At 41.4% G+C, this 18572-nt stretch overlaps 1 protein-coding gene across 2 annotated transcripts in view; it reads right to left on the bottom strand.

The window, feature by feature from the left end:
* Positions 1 to 10621: 10621 nt before the first annotated feature.
* Positions 10622 to 18572, bottom strand: part of IGDCC3 (immunoglobulin superfamily DCC subclass member 3) — a 128733-nt gene continuing 120782 nt past the window's right edge. Inside the window, exons 12-14 of one of the 2 annotated variants that reach the window (XM_087972846.1) lie at positions 16403 to 16541; positions 13959 to 14163; positions 10622 to 12108 (exon numbers count right to left, since the gene is read on the bottom strand). In XM_087972846.1, coding sequence (XP_087828972.1) covers positions 11917 to 12108; positions 13959 to 14163; positions 16403 to 16541 — 536 coding nt within the window. In that variant the 3' untranslated portion in view covers positions 10622 to 11916. Of the gene's footprint in view, positions 12109 to 13958; positions 14167 to 16402; positions 16542 to 18572 lie in introns of both variants that reach the window. The other variant, XM_087972845.1, reaches the window with a different exon arrangement.

The following is an 18572-nucleotide window of genomic DNA, read 5'->3' on the forward strand; positions in this document are numbered from 1 at the left end:
GAAGCGCAACGGATGGGGAAGGCGCATTGATTCCGAGCATGCTCAGTAGCAGCAAGTGAAGCTTTGCTTTTGCCCTGTTTTGTTTCCACGTGGCACGGGACGTGCATCCTGGTTCAGGTTTGAGCCGATGCAGTGCATTAAATCAGTTTATTTTAAACATGGTTTGTTGAGTGCACGAAGCTGCCAGCTTCACACATAATGTAAGGGGGGCGTGCATAAGCGCACCAGCGTACCTACCGTCCCTGTCCTACTGTTCCCATTTATTCGTACTCATTTATTATGTATATATTTACACCCATTTATACTTATATGTTATGTTCATACTTTTTTTCTCATACGTGCTTGGAAAGCTAAACCAAATAAACGACTAATAAAATAATGCAAAGGCAGCACCATGGTGTTTGGCTTAGCGTTATCATTAAGTGCAAAATGTACCGGTTTATAATGCCACACTTGAAATACTACATCAGGGGTGTCCAACCTTGGTAACGTTAAGCCTGGAGGACTTCAACTCCCAGAATTCCCCAGCCAACACCCCTGTACTACATCCAGCTTTGGTCGTCACTATATAAAAAAGGTGTTGGAATTCTAGAAAGAGTGCAAAGGAAAGCAACAAAGATGATTAGGGGCCTGGAAGCTAAAATATGAAGAACGGTTACAGGAATTGAGTATGTCTAATTTAATGAAAAAACGGAGTAGGTTGACATGATAGCAGTGTTCCAATATTTGAGGGGCTGCCACAAAGAAGTTTGCAGATTATCAGAGTTGGAAGAAACCTTAACCTATTCTCCAAAGCACCAGAAGGTAGGACAAGAAGCAATGGATGGAAACCAATCAAAGAGGGAAGCACCCTGGAACTAAGGAGCAATTAATTTCCTGACAGAACAATTAGTCAGTGGAACCACTTGCCTCCAAAAGTTGTTGGGACTCCAACACTGAAGGTTTTTAAGAAGAGGTTGAACAGCCACTTGTCTGAAAAGGTATAGGTTTCCTGATTGAGCAGGGGGTTGGACTAGAAGATCTCCAAGGTTCCTTCCAATAGAGTACAATAGAATCTTCTTGATTCATTTCCATCCATTGATTCTTGTCCTGCCTTCAGGTGCTTTGGAGAATAGCTTGGCTCCCTTTTCTTTGTGGATATTGGAACGCTGCTATCATGTCTCCCCTAGTCCTTCTTTTCATCAGACTAGACATACCCAGTTCCAGCAACCGTTCTTTACATGTTTTAGCCTCTAGTCCCTTCATCATCTTCGTTGCTTTTTGTCTGCACTCTTTCTACAGTCTCAATATCTTTTTTACAAAACTGGATGCAGTATTCCAAGTGTGGCCTTACCAAGGCATTATTTATTTTCTTTCTTTCTTTATTGAATCTATATTGCCACTTATTCGCCCATGGCAACTCAAGGCAGCTTACAGAATATAAAACCATATTTAAAACAATAAAACTAATAAAAAGAATCAAATAAATTATTAAAGTATACTATAATAAAATTATAAAGTAGTAATGGGGTATTAGCACTTCATGTGATCTAGATTCTATCCCTCTGTTAATGCAGCTGTTCCTTCCCTGAACCAAGAAAAAGGGAGGGAAATATAATTGAAGCACTATTAAACCACAATTGTAGCAGCTAGATTTCCATAGCTTCTTCCTCGCTCTATTAGAGAACCCCCACCTCCCCCCAGCATTAAAAATCTGTAGTCCCCTAGTAGCCTTTTGATGTGTTTTGTGATGTTAAGGGGAGATTCTGGAAAACATTATTTTTGATGATGACATGTCCCATTGTGATTTATGGGGGTCAGGTGGGCCACCAATACAAATGAACCTCAAGGGTGAATAAAAAAAAAAATTAGGCCGAAATTACCCATTTCCCAAGAATAATCCCAAGGCTTAAAAGAAAGAAAGAGAAAAGAAACCCTTCACAAAGCTAAAAGAAGCCAGAGGGAAAGCAAAGCCTGTGAAAAATAGATGTTATTTTCAACTGGATATTGGAAACTGTCACTCCCAGTGGCTACGTTTAGGAATTGATTAATTAAATGACTGTATCTTTATATTTATAGTCCAATAAACAGGGCACCGTTGTTATTTGGCTGCTCAGTCAAGCGTTCCTGGAAGGTTTTTTTTTCTAACCATGAATTGAGATTGCTTCACAAGAGTCTTTCTCTGTAGCTCAACAGCAGATTCTCCCTGGCAGAGACTTCGGGGTAATTGTTAGTTTCCCCCTGCAGTTTTGCAAACAAGAAGAGAGTTTTCTCCTTGCTCTGAATCGTACCCTGAAACCGTGTGCTCTGCGACTTTGGAGTTACAGAACAACAGAGCTGGAAGGGACCTTGGAGGTCTTCTAGTCCAACCCCCCGCTCGAACAGGAAACCTCATACGATTCCAGACAAATGGCTGTCCAGTCTCTTCTTGAAAACCTCCAGTGATGGCCATAACTTCAGAAGGCCATAACTTCAGAAGGGATGCAGGCTGAAAATTGCAACCAACCATATTGGAGGCTCCCTTGGAGTTGTTTAGTTGCTAACTTTTCCAGAAAAAGAATAGCAGGCACTTAGGACCCAAAGGGGAAAACTGAAAGCAGAGATGGAGAAATCATGTTTCTACTCTTAACTATTGTTCCACATACCCTTAAATTCTACCAGATGTTAAAAGCTTTGTTCAGCCATGGCCTGAGTGGTGGGGTTAGTTTTAATTGTGGCTTGTTAAACAAGCCACGTTGGCTGGCTTCATACTTGGCACTAAAGTATCAATTATAGCTTGCAAGTACAGTGTCTGGATACACACAACACCTTAAGTCCAGACTAAATAATTGGAATGATGTTGCTACCAATTGCCCTATGCCAATGCCTTCTAATCTGTTGAGAGCGGAACACTAAGCTGCAGTGTATTTCATAAGACATAGAATAAGAGTTGGAAGGGATCTTGGAAGTCATCTAGTCCAACCTCCAGCTCTAGCAAAAGACCTTATACCATTCTCTTATTGTCTAGTTTCCATCCATTGTTTCTTACCTTGTGGTGCTTTGGAAAATAGGTTGACCCCCTCGTCTTTGTAGGAGCCCCTCAAATATTGGAAGACTGCTAATCATGTTGTTCCCTAATCCTTCAATCTCTAGACTAGCCATATCCAATTCCTGCAACCGTTCTTCATATGTTTTAGTCTCCAGCCCCCTAATCGTTTTTGTTGCTTTTCTGTGCAATCTTTCCAGAATCTCAATATCTCAATATCATGATGTTCTCAAGCGCACCGTACTTTCTGAAATTTTCAGAACTCAGAAGTTAAATGGGGAAAAGCAAAGGGCTAAAGATTTGATAGCTGTTGTACCAGATTTACACTGTGTTCATGTAACTCAATCAGGTGAACACCTAAAAGATGCATTGGTGCAGCCTATTAAATTTGTCTTCTAAATCTGTCTAAAAGTGAGGATAGAACATTTAGATAGGGCATCTATTTTCCAATGGTATCATTAATAATGTCAAACAGACATGCTGAACACGCACCAAAGAAAGAAAGACACAAAGAAGCAGATCTAGTTTATTCTAGCTTTTATTTTATTTTTTTGGTTCTTGGTATGAATAACCATGAGCTAAAATTCTAAACAGAACATCCTATCAAAGATAAAAAAGATAAAAAGAAATCTAGAATTTCCTCTCTTTTGTTCGTTGGTAAGCACAGAACTAACAATCATAAGGTCAGTGAGATTTCAAAGAGTAAGAAAAGGAAAATAGAAAATAAACAGGGTGGGGAGGAAGTGCCTGGAGGTCAGCATTATTCCAAAGAAGACTCAAATAAGAAGACTCAAATACTCCAAAGAAGACTCAAAGTCATGTTAAGGTGTATGGAAAGGTTAACAGTCAAAATTTTAGGAATGGAAGGTTCATCAACTAGCTTGGCTTAGTTGACATAGCTACTTTTTTGCTCAATCTTCTTAGATAAAGGGATTTCGGCGGCACTCAGCAGGATGCCATGCAACTCAAGAATTTCCTGGTGGTCTCCCATCCGAAAACTAACCAGGTCACTATTTTTGAAACCAGCCGACGTTTCCTAGGTGCTACTACCAAGTGGATTCAATAAGCCTTACATCCAGGACGTTTGTCCAAAGTCCCACCTTCTCCCCGCAAATAGCACATCCTTCATATTCCTCCTCTCTAACTCCACCTTAATGTTTTTCAACCTTGGCTATTTTAAGATGTGTGGATGGCTGGGTCATTCTGGGAATTGAAGTCCACACATCTTAAGCTTGCTACAACATCCCCAGTCACGAACCAAAGATCAGGGCTGGCTCTAGATATTTTGGCTCCCTAAAATCGCCCTCTTGGGCTTTTTTTTCCTTCAGGATTTTGCGCTTTACACTTAAAATACAGGTAGTCCTTCAACGAGTTCATTTAGTGACTCTTTGTAGTTATGAAAACTTTTTTTTTCAAAGCCGTTGAACAGTCACTAAACGAATTGTTCGTAAGTCAAGGACTACCTGTAATTAACAGAGTAACAGAGTTGGAAGGGACCTTGGAGATCTTCTAGTCTAGCCCTCTGCTCAAGCAGGAAAGCCTTTAATGTAGCAGACAAATGGCTGTCCGGTCTCTTCTTGAAAATCTCCAGTGATGGAGCATCCATAACTTCTGGAAGCAAATTGTTCCACTGGTTAATTGTTCTCACTGTCAGAAAATTTCTTAGTTCTAGGTTGGATCTCTCCTTTTAAGTTTCCATCCACTGTTTCTTGTCTTGCTTGCTAGTGCCTTGGATAGGTTGACTCCCTTTTTTTGTGGCAGCCCCTCAAAAATGGGAACACTGCTATCGTGTTACCCCGATGACATGATACCTTCTAAAGCAAGAGTCTTCAAACTTGGCCAGTTTAAGACTTGTGGACTTCAACTCCCAAAATTCCTGAGCTAATATGACTGGAGGACTTCTAGGAGTTGAAGTCCACAAGTCTTAAAAGGCGTCAAGTTTGAAGGCCCCTATTCTAAAGCATCAAATATTTTTCTCATAACATCCCATAATAGTACGATATGGAGGAGAAAAGTGGACCTAACCAGTTTAAAGTAAGGTTTGAAAGGTGACTATCAGCACCACAAATAAGCCTTCTCTGCATTCTTTCTTCCAATAAAGCACCAGTGTGGTTACATTCGATGCCACGCCACAGTCTTGCCTGGTCTCTAATGAAGTCCTGCCGTTTCCTTTGCAGAATTCTGTTCCCTTTCTTTCTAAAACACAGGTAGGCATGTTGCATTAAGAACGTCGATTGTTGAATGTTCTAATTTTGTTCTTGCTTCCCTGACCTTGGAGTATAAGTGGAATTGGCAGCAGAATTTACATCTCCAAAAAGACCAAAAAGAAATACGTACTTCCTTGGGTCAAGATCAAGGATACATTCAGAAAAAAAGAGGAAGCCTATTTTGAGAATTGGTCTGCTAGGAATCTCTATGGCTATATTTTTTTTTCAAAACATAAAGAGACTCCTCCCACCCCCAAACCAACTGAAGGAGAAACTAATCATCTAAAAACACTGAATAAAAATATAACACTTGTAATAATACTTATAATAATCTTAGAGGTTCGTGTCAGTTGTCTCATATCAACAGAAATCTATACAGAAGGGAAAGGAAAGGGAGGAAGGGAAGGAAGGAAAGAAAAGAAAGAAGGGGGGCAGGAAACGAAGGGAAGGAAGAAGGAAATGGAGGGAGGAAGAACACAATTTCTCCATGATGGGCTATTATAATCTCGTTAATCAAATGGCACAATATTTTTTCCTTTTAATTAAAGGAATCAGTGACAAAATATTTGCTTACAGTGACAGGACATGATATTAAATTAAAAGCAGGTTCATACAGCCCTGGAGACTTGAAGCTGAAGCTAATCTAAACATGTGGTTTTGCTTTGGCCACATTTCTTTGATACCCAAATTTTCACATTGTTTTATGATGATGCTCAAACACCCCGTGGCAGAATGAGCTTGCCATTCCAAAGAAGCTGAGAGAGAGAGAGAGAGAGAGAGAGAGAGGGAGGGAGGGAGGGAGGGAGGGAGGGAGGGAGAGAGAGAGAGAAAGGTACAATGGGGCTAAATGCCCATTTTGTTTCTTTCCTTTTTGTTTCGCAGCTACACAACGTAAACTTAGCCATTTCTAGTTATTGACCATGTGAGTTCAATCTCAAAGGCTAGGTTTCTACTTTTAAGAGGGAGAACTAAATTTTCTTGTGAAAACTTCTAGAGATGCCACTAATTGCCAATCGGGGCTGTCAAACAGGAGGAGAGGAGTGCGAATGGGGATACTGGAACCAGAGTTGACCCCAAGCAGAATGTGAATTGAGAGTGTGTGGGTGGGGGTGTAGCCACAAAGATGAATGTGTTTATATAGGTCGCATGCTGTTCTCAAATAACAGAGAATTGTTCCATTGGGATCTGTGCTTTTGAATCAGAAACTGGAGGCAACCCGTGAGATCGAGAGGCTAAAAACGCAATCTTTTGAAGAGCATCTGAAGACATTCAGACCAATTAATCCAGTGTTTCTCAACCTCAGCAAATTGGAGATGAGTGGACGGACTCCCAGACTGCCAGCTGGGGAATCCTGGGAGTTGAAATCCACACATCTTGGACTTCAATTTAACTGATTTAACACCGAAGAGAGCTATGGTGGTGCAGTGGTTAGAATGAGGTATTGCAGGCAAACTCTGCCCACTGCCAGGAGTTGATCCTGTTCGGCTCAAGATTGACTTCCAAGGTCAGTAAAATGAAGATCCAGGTTGTTGGGGTCAAGAGGCTGACATTGTAAACCACCCAGAATGCTAACAAAGCATTGTGGGGTGGTATATAAATAAATCTAAGTGCCAGTGCTACTGCTATTAACCTTAGGGGGGGGGGACAAAAACCAAGAAGGCATAAAAATATCGTTTGTGAAGTACCTGAAGGGATGCTACACAAAACCTGATCTCGCTTCTTCCAAAGGACAGAAGACAAAACAATTGATTAAAGTTACAGGAAGGCAGATTTTGATTGGACGTTTTCAGAAATAAGTTTCCTAAATGTTCCAATCACAGCAGTTCAGAAGATAACCCAGTGACCTTAGAGATGGTGGGTTCCCTTCCTTGGTTGTGTGTAAGGAGAAACTACACAATTACCTTTGGGGGATGTTTCAGCTGGGAATCCTGCATAGAGAAGATCAGAAGATCACAATGACCCCTTCCTATTTTAGGATTTGGAGTCTGTGATTTCACAAAATTCAAGCAAACAGCATCCGAAACTTCTCTGGACTTCAAAGTTAGAATGCTAATGAGAGAAATAAAATCTCCTATTGCCAGAAACTTCTCAAACTGGCACCCTTGGAATTGCAGTTCTGCAGAACAATGACCAAGGTTATTTTTTAAATTAATTATTTTAATCTTGCATCCTTCGTTTTTGAGGAGGGGAATCCACGACTCCATGATTTATGTCCTTTTAATGTTGGCATACACAGCTCCAAGGACCTAGATCAGACTAACAGTAAGAGATGGTGCAATGCATCTCCACCAAGTGACCTTCATAAGTAAGGATTTAATTCCCATCTCTGTCACTTGACCACTATTTTCTACATTCTCATTACTACACTTGGGTGGGGGTTGGATTAGATGACCTACAAGGTCCCTTCCAACTCTGTTAATCTGTATCTGTAATCTATATCTATGCAAATCTGGGATTCATAGAAAAAGGCAAAGGTGGGAAATACCTCCGTAGGCAGTATATTAAAACCTCAGTTTTATGAACTGATTGGAGAAAGGCATTCCCATCATTTGCAAAATTTATCCAAAGGATGTAATCCACCTCCTTTTTCTGACTGCTTTTGGAAACCACTGAGATTGTCCATTTTCTGAGGATGGAGTTGGGGGTTAAAGTTCAAAGTAAGATTGAATCTCTTGCATTCCAAGTCTGCTGAATGGAGAACCATCAAATCCATGCCTCCAATAGATGGAGACACAGACAGACATAAAATTAAGTGGAGGTAACTCTTTTTAGTCCTTGTGACTTAAGGTTGAAAGACCTATTATGTCATGACATTATTGGAAGGGCTGAACATTCAACTTTTTGGTTGCTTCTTTTTTGGAGACATTTAAGGAGAAAACTGGGTGTCTGAAATCTTCAGACATCCATTTACGCATCCATTTCCTCTGTTCAATATCCCCATAGGATAAAAATCAGCCCAACTTCAGGATCGTTTTGGGGGTACCACTTAAGCCTTGCAGGATTTAAGGCATCTGTTCTCCCTCTTAAAACCAAACCTTTGTAATGTCCCCAGATTGTAGTTTTGCCCCACTTACTCTGAGAACGGAGGTCCTTTTATGCCTGCTTGCCTCAAGAGACAGTGAATTCTTTTTAAAATACCAAAGAAGCCCACTGTTTCCTAAAATCTGGGACCTTCTGATTTTTACCACTATATGTACATTCAAAATAAATCACTTTTTCCATAGGCAGCTGGACTTTCTTGGATTTTTTTTTCCTTTGGAAAAGTTTCATTTCTCATCCAAGAAGCTTCTTCAATTCTAACTTCAGAAGTTTTTTGGATGAAAAGCAAAATGTTTTCAAAGAAAGAAAAAAACAAGAAAATTCAGAAAAAGCACCTTTGGAACAACTATGACCTGGATGGTTGAGAATCTCCACAGACATTTGAAATAAATCCAGTTTTCTCCTGTCATCACTCATTCAGGATCATTTTGGGGGTCACCTTATCACCTGTCTTCTCATTGATGCCAGAAAGGTTTGAATGGCCCTCTTGAAACAAGGGATATAATTCCAGATACATTTTATTTCTTCCTCCTGTTTTAATGGACAGGCGCACCATAAAATAAACAAAATATCCAATAATGAGGATAGTGACAGGAATGCCACCAGATTATCTTCAGGCTGAAAAATTGAGTCTTTCTTTTTTATTTTTTTGATCCACTTCTTCTTTTTTAAGAAAGGCTTAATACTGTAGCTGGCTGTTTCTTTAGACATTGCTTCTTTCCTCCATCCCAGACACTTCTTTTTGTTTCTCTTTTCAACCCAGAGTTTTAAAACATTTTCCTTTTAATTACCGCGTATAAAAATAGCTATAGGAATTCAACATTAAACAAAGGAAGGACATGACCATGAAGTGGCTATTCTAGAGGTGAAGAACATAATTCATACAGCGTCAGGATTCATTAGGAGAGGAAAAGGGGTGTTGAATTAAGAGTCTCGTTTCAATTTTCACTGAAATGCTGTTAAGTGCTTTTTCCTATGTCAACGGGTTGGGGTAGGTAGGTAGGTAGGTACTGTAGATAGGTAGATGTTGAAAGTCTCCCACCAATAATCCTAGTGGAGAGGTTCTTCTTACGAATAGCATTGCCTACTTCGACTGCTTCAACTGAGGTAGGTCACTCTATAAAGAAAATATGCTACATTCTAAGGTAGACTTCCCCAAGCTGGCTTTCTCTAAATGTGTTGGGACTTCAACTCCCAGCATTCCCAAGCAACCTAGCTAGGCATTTTGGGAACTGAAGTCCTGACACACCTGGAAGTTACCAGGTTAGGAAAGGTCATGCTAAGGCTTTAAACATGTGGTCTATTACCAGCTGTGCTGCCACCAGCAACCTAGAGAGCAACTAACAGAAGAAACCGGAAGAAATAAACAGTGGACACCACATCGGTGGCTTCAAGTGCTGTGAGAGTCAGCTGGAGGCATCTTATTAAACAGGCTGGTCTTGTGTCTGGTTTGCACACATGCACCCTACAGAGGTTAGGTTAGTAAGACCTTTGTACCCAAATAGGATATGCACATTTCACAGATTTCTATATTTTGCATGGGGGAAAATGAACAACAGCGTGGAACATAAGCCCAATATTCCAAGATTGTTCCCTTTCATATCCAATGAAAAGATTTCAGACCGGAGATTGAAGAGAGATCTGGAGAGATTGCTTGCCACATGACGCACGTCAAACCATGGTTTGATCAACGCACTAACTTTAAACACACAACTTGGAAGGAAGAACGGGAAGTATTGGCTTCACAGAGAGTCCTGGCTTGACAATGCTGTCTTGCATAAACCACTTTTGGAGATGATCATACAATGTGCCAAAGCCATATATTATGATTGGCCAACCATAATAGCTGGTAAAAGTTAAAAGTAAAGGTTTCCCGATGGTGCTCATCTCCATTTGTAGACAAGGAAGCCAGCGTCGTCCAAAGACACTTCCATGGCCCTGTGGCTGGCATGGAATGATGTTACCTTGCCATCGAAGTGGTACCTATTTACCTACTCACATTTGCATGCTTTTGAAATGCTAAGTGGGCAGGAGCTGAGGCAAGAACCGGAGCTCAACCCATCATACGGTACTTGGGTCTCGAACTGCCCATCTTCCAGTTGACAAGCCTAGCATCTTAACCAGTAGGCCACCCTTCTTAGCAGCCGAACACTAATCCAAGGTAACCATTTTGTTTCAACCCAGCCTAACTGTTTAAGATGATCCTAGCTCAGTTTTTTTTTTTTTTTTTTGCAGAAAATCCAAGGGTTTCTCTGTGCAAAGCAAAAATGAAAGTTCAGCTCCTCCATTATTTAAAAAAAAAAAAACTTTCCTTGATGTAGCAAGCACCCCATAAATGTGCATGTGGCAAACCAGCTTTGAACAATGTACCTTGAACATCTAACAGTTCTTTAATAGTAACCCGTTTATAGTGGAAGTTATTTTAGGTGATCGGCCTTTTGCTACAATCCTAACAATCATTAGAGTTTCCTTCGTTTAGACAAAAAAAAAAAAAAGACATGATATAAAACAATTCTTGACACAGTAAAACTCTACACAAGTTAACTAGCAACTTGCCTAAAAGTAAAGCTTATCGCACTAAGGGGGACTTGTCCTCAGTGATCACATCCGACATGAGTTCACAATGCTCTTCTGTCTTCTTGGGATATTGGAAGGGAGGGAGAGATGAGGAGATTGGCTGGAACAATACTTCTATTTTAAAAAACAAAATGTCTTGAGGTAGAACATTGCTTTCAAGATTTTGGAAGTGCTTTACATTGGAACAAGGATGACAACAAAGGCTTACTTTAAAGGTGGTGGAAGGAAATATTAACCAATGACCAACATGGTGGACATGGAGTGTGACTTCTGAGGTAGTACCAAAACACGTACTGACCAAGTGCTACACTACTTGCGTTGAAGACAAAAAGGAAGACACAACATACATTTGCCTCTTCCCAAAAGACATTCAATTCCGGTTGAGGTAGGTTCTGAATTTACTTCGGGGGGGCGGGGGGCGGGAGGGGTTCATCCAAGTCTTTTCTTTCTTTCAGGAGCCCTTTTCCAGGCCTCAGGTTTTTAATTTTTTTTTGTTTTTTGTTTCCCATTATTATTATTATTATTTTGCCACGCTCACTTTGTCTTTGAAGCAGTTCGTCCATGAAAAAACAACAACAACATATATCCTGAGAATTATGAATGGACACAACAACAAAAAAATAATATCTGTGGCTCCACTGAACATTCTGTGTTGTGGATCCGAGTTGGGAGGTCCTTCATCATGGGTTAGTTCAACGAGATTGCCAAGGTGGATCCAGAAATGGTCATTATCCTAAAGCTGCCAGTGAAGGGACCCTGAGATGGGCAAGGGTTACCGATCCCACAGTTGTGTCAAGGGTTACGGAGTGGTGCGCCAGCTTCTCTTGAGAAAAGTCACTAGCTTGGCAGCTGTAGAATGAAGAGGGAGATCCAGATGGGTAGATATGGGCTACAAGCCTGAGGCAGGTCAGAAAGATCAACTTCATAGCAGATTCCACAAAGGCTGCATACAGATTATGCAGATATCAGAACTTTTACATTGACCTGAGATTTATGTGTCATCTTAAGAGACATCAAACCAGGCACACACACAAAAAACATAATCGGTGGCTGGGATGTCCTGTGAGAAGTCTGAGCTATCTTGGCAATTTATCCTTCATTGGTCAGAGCTTGCTTCAAAGCTGGTTCTTCTGGGCTGATGGTGAGTAGAGGCTGGTCGTGGGGGCCAGAAGGTACGTTTGGAAACAAGGTGTTGTTCTCTTCCTCAAGGATGCTAAATTCCTCTGGGGGAAGAGTAGATATCTGGATTTCAATAGGTGAAGGAGTTGGAATGTGATCCAGCTGAGAAAGCAAGGGAAAAAATTGCTATTGGAAATCTCAAAGCCTGCTCAATGATATTTGTTACAAAATACAAGGAGAACGTGAAGACGAATGAAGGCAAATCCATGTATCCCAGGATAATCTTCTAGGATCCGATCTGGGTCGGTCGCTGGGATCAGAGTTTTTGGTCTTCTGAGCTTTCAAAGTCGTGCTGGAGCCTATCTTCTCTCTAGCAGAGTGTGTGGTGTTGTTCTGTGTGTGGTTGCACAGACCACACACAGAACAGTACACACACTGTTAGAGAGAAGTTTCCTGAAGACGGGCTCCAGTACGAGTCCAAAAGCTCAGAAGACAACAACTTTGGTCCCAGTGACCGACCTGGATCGAATCCTAGAACAGGAAGAATTCGTTCAAATGACAGAAATTACTTCCTGGTGTTATTTTTCACTGATTGCACCATAGCTTCTCACCTTGCTACTTCCCAGCCAAGTGGGGCACCTTTGGGATTTGCCATCTTATCAAATTAAAGGCTGTCTATCCTTAAGGGATTAAGTGAACCTTAATCCCAGCCCCAACTTCGGTGGCAGCTGTGGGCCAGGAAAGCCTTCACCTGGCTTCATCATTCCTAGATTTGGGAGCGGGACTTCAGTCATTCATGCCCTGGTCACGTAACGGTTTGACTACTGCAATGCATTCTATATGGGACCACCTACATAGAAGCTTCAATTGGTCTAGAAAGCAGTGGTGTGGACCATGATGGACTTGCCTTGGTTTGCCCAAGTTGGGTAACCTAGACATTTGACAGATAAATAAATAAACAAACCCTTCACCCAGGGGTGGGATTCAACCGGTGTTACTACTGGTTCGTTGACTATGTTTTACTGTGCAAAGCAGCTGAGGTTGAAAAAGCAGGAAATAAAGGACAGGTAAGAGCCCGGGTGGGCAGGTGGGCAAAAACATCAGCAGACCTAGAACCGGTTCTATGTCTGCTGCTCTTCAGAATTACCGGTTCTATAGAGCTGGGCAGAACCGGTAGCATCCCACTCCTGCCCTCAACCCTGATTTAAATCCCATCGTTCTATTTCCTTCTCTCCCATGAAGACTTAGATTCAAGTCAAATCTTCAAAGTGATCAAATATGTCTGCACATTTCCTCTGCCTGTTTTCCACCCCAATCTCTTTTGTGCTTAGTTCTGCCCTTCCACTTAGACCAATGGTTCCCAAGCTTTTCTTTACCACAGACCCCCTCCCTTTAAATACCTTTCGTGGCCATGGACCACCAAGACTTCAGATTTGAAGCACTAGACTGCATCAAGCCTTCACGGACCCCACCATAGGTTGAGAACCACTGACTTAGATCATTCATTGTTTGGCTTTCTGAAGGATTTCTCCCTTTGGCTTTACTTGTGCTGAAAAGGTGTTGCTATCACCTGGTTCTTATGTCCTCATAGCCCATATCTGACCCATACAGAGATCAGGGAATAGAGGAGACCAGGACCAAACAAAGACGCTTTGGACTCTGCAAATGAAATAGCTGAAGATCGATGATCATAGACAATGATGGCAACATGAAATTGTTACAGCTTCTCACAGTAGCCTTACTGGTGGCTTTGGGACGGGGATTTCAAACTTTTCAGACTATTAGATAAAAAATAAGAACTTGGATAGCCTTGATCAAAAGGCAAAGCTAAAGTGATTTTTAAAAAACTGGCTATGTTTCAAGTGTGCATTCAACAAGGAGGAGAAAGAGAGACTCAAGGTAGCCAGAAAAGAACTTTCCCCTCTCTATCTGCTACGTACAACACCACTGTTTACACTGTACAACAAAAAGGAGGCTGAGCAACATTCCAGTTCCACAATGCTTTTTCTTACCGCGATCCCCTTCGTGTGTGGACTGGGTTGGGAATGCAAAGCTGGGAACAACCTCTCCAGTTCATTCATATCCAGTTGTTTCCCATTGACATCTGGATCTTCCCTTTTAGTAGACCCGTTTAGAGCCTGGCCAGGGATGTTTCTCGGTCCTCTTGAGATCTGCGGGGTTGACAGTTGCTCTTGCACGTTTTTGCACATCAGCAGTCTGCTAAAAACGAGAGGGAGAAAAACATGGTGGATCCCTTGCACAAACATGAAAGAAGACTCCACTGTTGGAAGGTCTGTGGGGATCAGGTAAGGCTTTACTTGCAAGGGGTCCTGGGTTCACTGAGATAGGAAGCTCAACTAAGACCATGGGAAGCCATCACTGGACAATATAAATCAGGAAAAGAGATCATCTCTTGATGGCTCTTAACTTTTCTGTAGGAGAGCAATGAGTGCCAAAAAGGCACTTTCATGAGCAAAGTTGGGGTTTACTTATTTTTCCTCACATTCTTGGAGGAAATGGATTAAAGTCCATTAAAGTCTTGTTCCCCAGACAAGAAATTTCCATCACAGAAACACAAGGTATTGTAAAGGTTAATATGTAGAGTGTAGGGTGTGTCAAATTTTTCAACTTTCAATTTTCCAAACATTAAAGGTCAAGGTCAAGGCTCCCCTAGCACATACGTGCTAGTTGTTCCCAGCTCTAGGGGGCGGTGCTCATCTCTGTTACAAAGCCAAAGAGCCAGCGCTGTCCGAAGATGTCTCCGTGGTCATGTGGCCGGCATGACTAAATGCCGAAGGCGCATGGAACGCTGTTACCTTCCCCCCAAAGGGGTCCCTATTTTTTTGCTTGCATTTTTACATGCTTTTGAACTGCTAGGATAGCAGAAGCTGGGACAAGTGACAGGAGCTCACTCCGTTATGTGATGCTGGGGATTCAAACCACTGAACTGCTGACCTTTCTGATCGACAAGCTCATCGTCTTAGCCACTAAGCCACTGCATCCCTTAGTGTTCCAAACATTAGGGGTGCTCAAAAGTTGTGACATGCCTTGGGGATTGCAAAGATATTTTGGTTACTTTAATATAATTTAGATGTGCTTGGTAGGTAACTATATAAATATCATAACTTTTAAACATTTTGTTTGTTTCCTTTGAGGGCTAAGTTCAGGGAGATCCTATTTCATGTCTGTCTTCCCCTTACTCAATGGGCTTCTCAGTGTTTAGTTCTAAGGACAAATTGGAGAACAGAGTTCTCTATGTGCCATCTTAGTTTGGATATACCGTAGATCTAACCAATTACAGACATGCATTTCTCATCTTAATAAGATGGAGATCTTAACGTTCATTTTCAACTCTTGCAGAAATTTAGCGTGGAGGATTCTAAGGCATAGCCAGATAAATACATCAAGATTGCATTGGGATCTCTTGAAGCTCTCTTCCCAGACACTGGCTACCTCAATGCAGACAATGTTGAGCTAGCTTTGTGTTTTTCAAACTTGGCTGTTTTAAGATGTGTGGACTTCAACTCCCAGAATTCCCCAGTCGGCATGGAGAGCTAAAGTCTACACATCTTCAAGCGGTCAAGTTTGAAAAATACCGAGGTAGCTAAATCAAGAATCTGGTCTGGAAAAAAAAAAAAAAGGCTTTATTTGGGTAACTATGGCTCCATGGTATAGTACCCAGAGCATGGAAGAGACTCCTGGTTCAGTCTTGGACAGAGTGGATTTGATTTAAATCAAGTTGATTGAAATCTTAATTGAGATCACTAGTAAAAAGGCTTGATTTAAATCAATTCAATTTAAACCATAATTTTTAAAGAGCAACTGTCATATCTATCCCACAGGGGCTCTTCCTCTGACCTACTGCTGACTCACCGACAGCTCCAATATTGTAGAATATAAAGCCTCAGCTACATAACTAAGCTCCATTTCATGCTGAATAAATTAAATTATTAATGCATCTTAAATAGAAAACTTCCTTTAGATAATTTTTTACTGCAAAAGCATTTTATTAATAAAATAAATTTGATAAACATAAAAAATCCAATTTAAATAAATGAAAATCTGGTTTTTAATATATATATATATATATTTTAAAAAATAATCTGTTTTTCTCCACCCTGGTCTTGGAGATTGTAAGGGCAGGCTGAAAAGGAAGCTCTGCAGAAGTACTCCTGGCTAATGCAGACAACATCCAAGTTAAGAAGCCCTAGAGCGTGGCTCTTCAAACTTGACAGCTTTAAGACTTGTGGACTTCAACTCCCAGAATTCCTCCTCCAGCCATGTTAGCTCTGGAATTCTGGGAGTTGAAGTCCACAAATCTTAAACTTGCCAAGTTTGAAGACCCTTGCCCTAAAGACTAACTCCATGCACATGGTTGATGGGACTCTCGCGTCTGCCTAAACTGCGCAGTTGACGTAACCTGAGAAGAAAATGTTGGGCAGAAGGAGAACCCTACCGTCCTCTGTAGCCAAACATGAGGAAAAGGACACAGAAGATGATGCAGGTGACCCCAATGTGGATTCCAATGATGATCCCAGTAGCTGAGGTCTTGTTGGTTGACTCATCCTTCATGCAGTTGCATGGAGGGTTGAGGTCTAAGGTGGGCGAGAAAGACGACAGGAAAACCCCTTGAACACTTCTGAGAACCTCTGACACAAATTGTAGGACAGGAAAAACAAACACCCTCTCGCACCACTCGCATAGGTAAGAGGAATACAGGTATAGCCCTTGACTTACGGCAGTTCATTCCGTGACCATTCAAGCTTACAACACCACTGAAAAAAGGGACTTCACAGCCATGACCTTTGCAGCATCTCCATGATCATGTGATCAAAATTCAGATGCTTGGCAACTGATTCGTATCTATGACCATTGCTATGTTCCAAGGTCATGTTGCTGTCAGGATTCCGGCAGTTACCCCTATTTAAATCATGAGTCTTGAGCCAAACTTCTAAAACTTCAAAGGATTTATTGGCAAGTTAACATGTCCAGCACTGCCTGCGTGTAGCCGACTCTGAGACACATCATTCATTGTCACCCTTGACCCTGGTTTTCCCTTCACCCCCTGGGTGTATCATAATTCATATTCTCCAATGGGACACATCCATAGCTCAAAGTCATCAGTCATGTTCTCCAGTTAGAATTTTGTGTGGCAGAAACTTTGGTCTCCTAGAAACTATCTTTGAAAACATTTATGGAATACAGTTTTGGTTTGCAAGCGGCTGCACTGCTCCCCCCTCCTTTTCTGTTGGCAACTCTAAAAAGAACCATAGAAATATTTTGAGTTGACAGTCATCACCTTTTGTGACCTCCTGACAAGTCCATGGGGAAGCCAGATTCACTTAACAACCTGGTTACTAACTTATGCCAAAGGTGCTTTTTTTTTTAATCAAGAGGCAACTGGACTTTTCTTGTTTTTTCTTTGAAGATGATTCACTGCTCATCCAAGAAGTTTCTTCAGCTCTGACTGGATGGTGGGGATAGATATCTATCTTCAGTCTGAGCTGAAGAAGCTTGTTGGATGAGCAGCAAAAAGTCTTCAAAGAAAAAACAGAAAGTCCAGTTGCCTCTTGACTAAAATAAAAGCACCTTTGGGACAACTGTGACTTGGATGACTGAGTATCTCCACAGACATTACTAATTTATGAATGGCAATGATTCATTTAACAACTGTGGTGAGAAAGGTCGTTAAAATCATGGAAAACTCCCTTAACAAATGTCTCACTTAACAACAGAAATCTGAAGCTCAATTGTGGTCGTATGCTGAGGACTATCTAGAATATGAATAACGGTATTCGTGTCAGACATGTGATGCCATCCCTGGCATATATCTCTCTTGCCCACACCTTGCCATTCCTACAGATGCTCCTGGCCATGCATTTTTTGGGGGGTGGGGGAAATGAACATCTAAGTCTTTTGAGTACAAGATGGTACCCCTACAATTGAAAGCAATTTAAGGGAAGCTTAACATCAGAAAAGAAGCCAGGTTTTTGTTTTAGGAGGTGCTTTGAATTGTGCAGTCCCTGGTGCTTCTGAGCTTGCTTGGTTGCAGGTGTTTCATTACCCAACTAGGTAATGTCATCAGTGTGAGTAAGTGTGGGGCTTCCTGCCTATTTATGAACCCCCAAATCATCAGCTCTCCTTTTGGGCACCAGGGATTGGTTCAGTAGAGAGAAGATTTTCCGTGGACCAGAGGAGCTGTGGTTTTATGGGCTGCCTGCATCCCACAGATGGGGTTTCACTTGTTTGCCAGGCCGGGTTTCTGGCATGTAGTGGACCAGTGCTAGTCCATGGACCAGGGGGTTGGGGGCCCCTGCCCTAAATCACTCAAACTGATGATGGTTGGGTTTCATGAGTTGGGTGATGCAACTTCTTCAAACAACCAAATTCAGCACCAAGGAATCCACAACTCAACCCTGAGCTACAGACGTTCTCTTCTATTGGATATAAAAGATACACATGGGAACCACATTTTCTGGATTTTTTTTTTCCTTTGTGTTGAAAATGGACAGATATGAATGAATCAATGATCTTGGGATTTGTTGATTAAACAGGCTTGCTTATAAGCGGAAGGAAATAATGATATAATATTTGGAAAGTAGGAATGCCTGCGGCTGCTACAAAGA

Source organism: Notechis scutatus, chromosome 11 (assembly GCF_049901735.1).
Source record: "Notechis scutatus isolate UNSWTSFEM ecotype Mainland chromosome 11, rNotScu1.2, whole genome shotgun sequence".
Classification (NCBI taxonomy): domain Eukaryota; kingdom Metazoa; phylum Chordata; class Lepidosauria; order Squamata; family Elapidae; genus Notechis; species Notechis scutatus.